General features: G+C 45.3%; 1 protein-coding gene across 11 annotated transcripts in view; it reads right to left on the reverse strand.

Moving 5' to 3' along the window:
* LOC147032826 (prolactin receptor-like) overlaps positions 1-10,000 on the reverse strand; it is a 100,524-nt gene that overhangs the window by 47,444 nt on the left and 43,080 nt on the right. The window contains exon 1 of one of the 11 annotated variants that reach the window (XM_085870706.1): positions 1-24. This exon is cut by the window's left edge and continues 55 nt beyond it. The exons of the other annotated variants lie outside the window; for them this stretch is intronic. Within the exon in view, the coding sequence (XP_085726832.1) occupies positions 1-9 (9 nt within the window). The 5' untranslated portion in view covers positions 10-24. Of the gene's footprint in view, positions 25-10,000 lie in introns of those variants that run through there. 11 annotated transcript variants of the gene reach the window in all.

The raw sequence follows: 10,000 nt of genomic DNA on the forward strand, positions 1-10,000 counted from the left end.
CAACTCCATGCCCTGGCGTGGTCGGCGAGTCCTCTCTGGCGTGCTCCGCACGAGCGGTCTTGTTGGCACCACGTTTAGGGTGGGGGAGGAACGGGGGCGCCCTCAGCACTATCTCAGCACGAATGGGGGGGGGGAATAAAAAAAAATAAAAATAAAAATCGCTGATGCTCAGGGAGAGGGGTATGGCTGGCTGGCCTGGATCCCGCGACGAGTTGAGCGACCCCCACACCGCAACCTCATTGCCATCCGCCGTCTTCCCTGCAACTCCTCCCAGCTCAACTCACCCTCTCTCTCTCGAGTCGCCTTGCGCTCGCATCTTTATAGGACTCAGGAAGAGCTGATATGCAAATATGCGGATCAAAACGTGATTGGAGGCGGGGCCACGCCACCCTCTGTTCAGCCATTGGTTGGGCAAAAAGGGGCGTGAACCTCCCTTGATATTTGCATAAACGGACTTCACATACACGCGCTTGGAGGCAGGGCCAAGCCGCCTCGCGCTCGCCCATTGGACGGAGGGGAAGTGGGCGTGAATCATTTTGGATCCGAATTTATCCCTCGGAAAGGCTGTCATTCGCGCTCGCGGCTCGGTGAGTTTGTTGGTTGTGAAGGAGAAAGGCGAAGGTGGTGGAGGGTTTTCTGTGGTGGTTTGATGGTTATGGTGTCGTTTAGGAATGGCCGTGAAGCGATGTTTGCGGGATGGAGTTGTGAAGGTAAAGGTAGTGGCTGTTTGCGTTGTTGGCAGCTTCATGGTCGAAAATAACAATAGAGAAAGAAAAAATGGATAACTGAAGGATCGCAGCCCGAATGGATCACATAAATTCCCTCCATACAACGGGTGTGGGCTAACTACACATGGACTTATCGAGATATCTCACCTGAAGACTCTTTATGGTGTAATGCGAATTTCCACAACGAAAAATATATATATTTTTTTTGTTGTGGATTCTCGCCACTCCGGCGTGCGGGCAACCGCTTTTAGCTAATTTGCGGCCGCACGCGCCCACCGGACGTGGAAATCCAGTCGTAGCTTCCGGATCAACGCCAAAATCCAGCCACGGGTGTTTTTAACCACACCATAAATCAGCCAACTCTTCTGTCCACGCGCGACAGGGTTGATCGCCGAATTGTCGATTTACCTAATTATTCGCGCGGTCAGACTACCGAGAGGTTGTACCTCAACGGGACCTGTACGAAAATGAGCCGCTTTAAGCAGCCCGTTCCGATTGCAGAGCGGTTTTATATCGCCAAGCCCCGTCGGACCCGATTACTTTATCGGTGTTAAAAACTAGCTAATATTCCGAACACAATTATGGCAGTTCAATGGAGGAAGGGAGGCAACGAGCAGGTGAATATTCAAACAATGCGGACATATATTTCCAATGCTGGCACGTATGCAATGAATGGGGGTAAGGGACAAGACACGAGCAAAAAGTCCTACAGCCGTTGTCTATTATCATTTACATGCACTTATAACAATTCTCCACTTATCGGACGAGGCACCACAGACTTCCATGGAAAAACCCCAGAAAGAAAAGCGAGAACTAGGCCCGTAAGCCTTTAATGTTTCTCGGAGCTTGGGAGAGCGAATGAGCTCTGCGAGGCCGTGCAGGTTAACTTTTCACCCTGGAGACGACTTGATGGGTCTTTCGGGTCGGCGACCCTCCGTATGTCTCGTTGTCAACACGGCAGCTGGTGTAATGGCAGCTCGGTTGGTCCAGGCCTTGCCGTGCGGCCTGGTCGATCGGGCCTGGCCGACAACGCCACAGAGGAGCGAACGGGCCTTGCTCTTTTGGAGTTGATGCTCTTTTAAGAGCCCGCTCACTCTTCAGCGTCGCTCAGACCGTCCCGGGCCCGATCACTTGGGACCATTATGTCGCTGGCTGGTGACTCCTCTCCGGCTGGCGACCTCTCTCTCCGGCTGGCGACTTTGCTGCCGCCTCCATCGACCCACAATTCTGCACTGCACTGCAGGCTTGACTGGAATCCAGGCTCCAAACTCCACCAGCCTCCAACGACCGAGCTCCACTCCAAACTCTGGACTCCACTCCGAACGAACTGAACTGGTTTCACGGCGTTTCAGCCCAGCCTTTTATCGGGTTCGGAGGTGGTATTTGGTCTTTCACCTCCGACCCTTCACCCCCTGCTGGCTCCGCCCCTTTTGTCATTCTGATCCGATCTTGCAGTCAACCGCGGATATGGTAGGAATCACCGGCTTTTGCTCCAACGAGGAAGTCATCGTGTTTGTCGGCGGAGATGTTGTTTGTTCGTGGATGCCGTTGCTGGGGAAAAGATGGCGGCGTTTGTGGAGATGATGGTGAGGACTTGTTGTTCGTTGGTTGAAATGGTTGTTGTTGGTGAAAAGATGGCGTTGTTTGTGCAGATGATGGTGAGGAGATGTTGTTCGTTTTAAAATAAAGATAGCAAAAGAATAACGGCTAACTCAAAGATGCACAGCCCGGCACACGAATAAATCCCTTCAGACATTGGTGGGGAAATCTAATCTGGACACACACTTATCGACATAACTGATCTTCGGGGAACCTGAATGGTGTTCTGTGAATTTCCACAACCGTAACAATATATATATATATATATATATATATATATATATATATATATATATATATATATATATATATATATATATATATATATATATATATATATATATATATATATATATATATATACTGAACAAAAATATAAACGCACCAAGCGCAAAAATATAAACGCACCAAGCGATTGTTACTATTTTACCTCAAACTCATTAATACTAAATCTTCACAACAATTTGGTTATAGAATCCATGACAATTGAGCATTAAATTTCAAAGAGTTCCTTGAGAATTCTGGCGACAGTCTTTGCGCTACAACAACCGACACAACCGAGGTGTCACTGTCAGAGTTCACACAGTCAGTAGCGGGTGTGTCCACCGTTGGCGTCGCGCAGAGCGGTGCATCTCCGGCGCATGGACATCACCAGATTATCGATGGTGGCCTGAGGGATGTTTTCCCATTCCTCCTGGAGAGCCACACGGAGCTGGCGGACGTTCTCTGGGACTGCGTAACGTTGTCGTACGCGTCGATCAAGAACGTCCCAAAGGTGCTCGATGGGCGACATGTCGGGAGAATATGGAGGCCAGTCGAGGACATCAATTTCCTCCTCACCGAGGAAGTCCATGCAGATCCTGGCAACATGGGGGCGAGCATTGTTGTGCTGAAACGTCACATGGTGAAGGCGCACAAACGGCACGACGATGGGTCTGAGTATCTCGTCCCTGCACCGCTGCCCGTTCAAGTTGCCTTCAATGAAATGAAGCCGAGTGCGCTCTCCATGGCATATGCCTGCCCACACCATAACACTGCCACCACCGTGTGACACCCGACGAAGGACATTGGCGTCAGTGTAGCGCTCCCCAGCCCGACGCCGGACGCGGAGTCTGCCATCAGCCCCATACAGCTGGAACCGCGACTCATCGGTGAACAGCACTCTCCTCCATCGTGCGAGGGTCCAGCGCAAGTGAACATTGGCCCAGTTCAGTCGGGTCTGACGCCGGACTGCAGTGAGGTCGAGTCCCCGGTGTGGTCGGCGGTTGGCCTCCCTCAAGCGGTTATGCACCGTCTGGGCTGAAATGCGCCTGTTATGCAGCCCGACAGTCTCATCGGCAGTCCTCGTGGCCGGTCGGAGTCGATCCCGGAGATGTTGCAGCCTCATGTGACGATCCTGACCGGCGGTGGTCACACGTGGTCGCCGGGCATGTGGGCGGTTCACGGTGCTTCCAGTCTCTCTGAGGCGCGTTCTCAGGTGGCTAATGGTGGAGTGGTGGACATTGAAGTGTGCTGCAACGGCCCGTACTGACGTCCCAGCATTCAGCATGCCAATGGCGCGCTCCCTCAAGATTTGTGACATCTGTGGCATGTTGACATTTGGCACCAGTCCACATTTTGGGGAGGCCTTTTATAGGGCAAGCTATAGGGAGTGTTTGTGTCCTGGTCACGCTCACTGACCATCACTCTGTCAAGCCCCATGGTGCTCATGGGAAGGATTACTCAACGTGTGAGTCCACACACTCAGAGTGGTCAATTTCAATGGGAACATCTGTCTTGAGCAAAACAAAGGAACCATTGCTCAAACATATCATCGGTTTGACCATTTTCCCATAATGGCAATCTTGACTTAGATATTTAGGTTGGTGCGTTTATATTTTTGTTCAGTAAGTATATATATATATATATATATATATATATATATATATATATATATATATATATATTTATATATATATATATATATATATATATATATATTTATATATATATATATATATATATATATATATTTTCTTCTTCTTTCGGCTGCTCCCGTTAGGGGTCGCCATAGCGGATCATCCGTTATGATCCGCATAATGATTTGGCACAGGTTTTATGCCGGATGCTCTTCCTGACGCAACCCTAGTCACCTCTTACGACACAGAGATATGGTACACCTATTCTAACCGGGGCATAAACCGGGCCCAGTACACTGGTACTCACTTCGCCGACCTCGGAAGGATGACAGGCTGAGTCAACCTCCTGGTGTGTATTAATTCAAGTGGCCAACGGGGTTTGAACTCAGGACCTTTTGGATCCCAAGCCGCTACCTGAACCACTACGCCAACACCAGGCTATATATATTTATATCTTTATGTATACATAGATATTTATGTATACTAGTGCGGGCCCGTACGTGCGTGCCCGTAAGTGCGTGGCCATACGTACATGAAAAAAAAATAAAAAATTGTGACGTCAATCGTGACGTTATAGCACCGTGTCCTGTTATTGGTTTGGTAAATAAATGGCCAAAACTTGGGAACCACTTGTCCGATTAATATCAAACCTTGAAAAGGCACATACTCGGGTCCCCAGCAATATACCTGGCAAGTTTCAATTAGATCGGACCAGTGGTTGTCGAGAAACAGTGGTCAAAGACAGACAGACAAGCCGGTAGGCGGCGATGGGTCGCCGAGCATGGAAACTATAAGATATAGAGCAAAATGGATGTCATATAGCGGATAGGGAATCACCTTAAGATGATGCATATCAAATCTCATCCAGTTCCATCTACTGATAACTACTCGGTATCCATTTGAATGAAAAGTACCAAAAATGCGGTTTGAAATCGGAAATCCCCAAAGTTTGAGGGAGTGTTGTGGGTGAACAAACATCTAAATCGAAAATCCGGCTCGATCGTTTGTGCACAATGTATTCCAGACGATTAATGTGAATTTTTATGACCATAACCCGAGGAGTAGCATTTGGCGCGAAGGCACCTCCAGCTCTCGCATATTATCGATTTTTGCACCAATTGAACTTTGACCCCTGACCTAATAGTCCGTGAGCCAGACAAGATATCGGTACCATCTGGGGGCACCAAACGAAACTTATTTTTTATTGATGGTGTACCCATATACTTCATAAAAATGCATGATGGACATTTCAAACTCACAGCTTAAGTTTTTTATAGCATAATTAATGTTTTTGCGCAAAATACACAAAATATACAATTTTGTCATCCATGATTTAATGCTTAAATGGCTGGACAGGACAAATAAAAAGAAATTTTCATAATGAAGTTGTGTTGTGTGTGTGTCTGAAAGTGATTATACTTTAGGAATATAACAAATATATTGCAATAACATAAAAATGTGATTGTAATTTCTCTTTGCATCCTAATCTCTGCGACATCGATAATTGCGCAATATTGATCAATAGCATAAATATTTACTGCTAATGGACATGATAACATTTATTGAGAATTTCTTCATATTTGATTAAGTTATTAAGGTGAAATAACCTCGAGTTTATGATACTAGCATCCATAGTCAAGTTTGTTTTGCAGTCGACAGCTTGTCTTCATTTCACCGATCTTCAATATCAAGTAAGACCATTTTATTCCTAAGTTATTTTAAACTTGATAACCTTACTTAAGTCATAGTTAATATGTATTTCAGCTGCAGCAAAATTGGAAATTATTCAAGGATCCAGAAAATAAAATGATAATACAGTGGATACATTTATATGACAATAGTGTACTTAACCAGTTTTTATATCTTTTCAGGTGACTCTGTGACTGTATGGAGGTAACACTCTACAATGATATATGATGGACTCACCAAAGAAAAAACAGAAAATGCAATCATTGAAAGAAAGGGCTTGCATTATTTGTTCCAAGCAGACTTCAGAATCTGAACTGACCAAACCCAGAGACGATGAATCTGTTGGTGTATTACTCCATGCAGCTAACTTACGGAATTTTGGGCCCATCCTGGAACTTAAAGAAGATGAATACGGCGAAAAGTCGTTCTACCACAGAGACTGTAGATCTGATTTTACACACAAGAAAATGCTTCAGAAGTTCCAAGAACCTGCCTCTGAGCCGGAATGTTCCACCAAAAGGAGAAAATCTTCTCGTGCTCCTTCAACGACTTCTCGTGTCTTAGACCCTGTATGTATCTTCTGTGAGAAGGAAAGCAAATATGTGGCTGGTTCGAACACCAGGGAAACACTCCTACAGTCCAGAGAACTCAGGTCAGATGAAACAGTGAGAAGTGTTGCTCAGGCCAAATTGGATCAGAGAATACTTGCCATCACATCCAGAGAGTTGGTTGCTGCCGAGGCTCATTACCATAAATCATGTTACCGCAAATACACCCATGGAGCAATGGAAAAAAACATCAAAAGTCACTGAAGATGATGACGCTTATCTGGCAGCAGAGCGGGAGGCCTACCTTCTTCTGTTCAAGCATGTGCGCAAGACATTATTTGTTCAACCTGAAGTTGTCAGAATGATGGAACTGACTGAAAAGTTGTTGAATTTCCTGCACAAACTTGGCATCAATTATGTGAAACCCTCTACGAAGAAACATATTCACCAGAAGCTAGAATGTGAATTCAAGAAGTCACTTCATTTCGTCTCTGATGATAAAGGAAAACTTCTTGGATATTCAGATGGCCTTTCCTTGGAGCAGGTAGTGGTCAAAATGATGAAGGCCGAAGAACAACTACAGGATGCAAAGTACTCAGATGATATTGAGAACATTGTCAAACTTTCTGTGAACCACTTGAGAGGACAAATTAAAAACATGAAAGAAAAGCCTTGGCCTCCACACCCTGCTGAACTGAAATCTGGCTATACTGAATTGCCAGAATCTTTAAAGATGTTTCTGAAACTGCTACTTCATGGAACAGAACAAGATGGAACGCAGAAGGTGGAACGAGTTGTCCAATCGGTAGGTCAGGATTGTATCTATGCTGTCAGTGGAGGAAAAGTCGTCCCTGCTAAACACATATTATTGCTACCATGGGGTGTTAATTCACTGACTGTTGATGCCACATGATCACTTCAGAGATGTATTCGCAAAACTGGGAAAAGAATGGCAGCTCGCTGATGACATTCTTAAGGTCTTGGAAGAATTCACATGTCGTCTCTACGTGAGCCAGTCAGAAATCTATGATGTGAATGAGATGCGATATGAACTGTTCCGTGTAAAAGATGGAAACGTAGAATCTGGACAGTTGCCCCCCTGCCAAAATTGTCTGCATCTACATGCAACGAGGGCCAACTATCAGGCTGCCATCTGGCACAGAGCATTGCAGGCAGACCCAGAAGTCCCAAGTCTGCTGGAGAACAAAGGCTGGTCCTTGGTTGATGATGGAGAACTTGTTATCAACTGGATGACAGCTGCACCAGCACCAGACACAGTCTTGGAGTTCCTGTCTTGCAAATGCAAGAAGTCATGCGAGTTGCCCACCTGCCAGTGTATGGTGAATGGACTGCACTGTACTCAGGCCTGTGAGAAGATGAAAGACGAGGAGGTCCATGCTGAGCAGGAAGAGGGATCTGATTGTTCGGACAGTGACAGTGATAGTGACACATTATAAACAATAATCAATATCATTTGGTGCGATTCAATTCATGTAATTCTCTCCAGTGGTACATCCCATGGAAATAGAATTGTGTTTTTCATGTTGTTGATGTCAATAAATCCTTGCAAGTACACAATGTGTTTGTTCTTATGTCAGAAAATATGACGTTTTTCTGAGTAGACCCCACCTATGTTTAAAAGGCTCTACTGAGCTTAAGCTGTGAGTCGCAGATGTCCATCATGGTGCATTGAGTTACAGATACATATAGCTATCAGAACATGGGCTAATTGGTTTCATCTGCAGTCGTGCGGGTTGGGGAGGGAAGGTCGAAGAAAATTCTCGATGTAAATATGCATCATGTAGTACCACTTGGTGGTGGTGGCAGAGAGTATTACAAATCAGCTGTGGAGATAACTTGCATTTTGCAATGCACACGTCCCCAGAGAGTGGGAAGCCTCAAAGCCAACCTCTATCATTCAGGGGAGGCAGGGGATGTGGGATTGGGAGTCCAGAGGCAGGGGGAGGGGGTGTGGGAGTATGGAGGAAGGGGGTGGGGTAGGAGGAGGCAAGGGGAGGGGTGGGATGAGGAAGGGGAAGGGATGGGAGGAGGAAGCGGAAGGGGCAGAAGGATGTACCCAGCATTGCCCGGCAACACCAGGCACCCATGCTCGTTGAAAATAATATGATTGTTTCAGGCATAAGATTTTTAAACAATATACTCCAGGTTGAGACTACTAAATTTATGCCATTCCCAATTTGTACTGAATACATATTTCGACTTTATGACCAAGTTACTCTTGGCTGCATTTAGTCATCACACACACACAGAAAGCGAAAAGCGGGGTTAAGCAATTGGTTCATGTCCGTCTTTCAGTCTGTCTACAAACATCAGTTTATGATCAAGGAACAACCGATTTAAATTGAATCCTATATTTTGAACACGAATCAGAACATGAATTGGAAAACAAACCCCCCATTTTACAGTACTGTACTTTGCTTATAAATTCATCCTGATCACACATGCGCAGAGAGGAGTGAGATAATACTTTTACTCTCTCTGAAAATTGAAAATCATTCCAAACAGGAAACTTACTGTTTTCAGGACGTCAAAAAGGACACATACCACAGGCATGAATAACTAATGTAAAGTGTTAAGCCACTGTCACACCTTGACGATTTAGCCAGCGTATGCCGACGTATGAAAAATTTGTCAAAAACACTGGCACACGTCGAATGGGTAAGTTTTGTATACGTTAAGAGCACGCTGAAGCACGCTGGCATATGTCGTAGTATGCCGAGCTCGTCGACAAATTTTAACATGCTCAATATTTTTCGACGTATGTCAGCGTATGACTCACACATTCCGCATATGCTGGCCATAAGTTGTAGGTACGTTACGCGATCGTTGACACACGTCGACACACGTCGACACACGTTACTTGTAAGTTACTCAAAAGTCGAAACACGTCGAGGTAATGTTTAGTGTCAGTGTTCCAGACTCCATGTTTTTTTTTTTTCTTCGGCATGACGGTGATGTTGACACTTCGATTTCTAGTGCGGTTATAATATAATATAATTAAAAGGCTGCCGCTCAACGATTTAAATCATAACCGCACTAGAAATCGAAGTGTCAACATCACCGTCATGCCGAAGAAAGAAAAAAAACTATGGAGTCTGGAACACTGATGGGTTCCTCCTGTGTGAAGCCCATTTTTATATACCAATTCCCCAAAACGCTGCCAATACGCCATTATACGGTAGCTGTAAGTTAGTAACATGTTCAGTAAGTTCTGTGGTCGTCCGGAAGACGTCAAATACATCTACATACGTCAATATGCGTTGGAGATACGTTACACATAGGTTTGAAGCACGTTACTCATAGGTTCAAAGCACGTTACTCATAGGTTAGAAATAACTTTTGGGTACGCTAAACATTACCTCGACGTGTTTCGACTTATGAGTAACTTACAAGTAACATGTGTCGACGTGTGTCAACGATCGCATAACGTGCCTACAACTTATGGCCAGCGTATGCGGAATGTGTGCGTCATACGCTGGCATACGTCTAAAATTTTTGAGCATGCTTAAAATTTGTC

Source organism: Eptatretus burgeri, chromosome 2, assembly GCF_056783735.1.
Source record: "Eptatretus burgeri isolate ZD-2024b chromosome 2, Ebu_testis_v1, whole genome shotgun sequence".
Classification (NCBI taxonomy): Eukaryota; Metazoa; Chordata; class Myxini; order Myxiniformes; family Myxinidae; genus Eptatretus; species Eptatretus burgeri.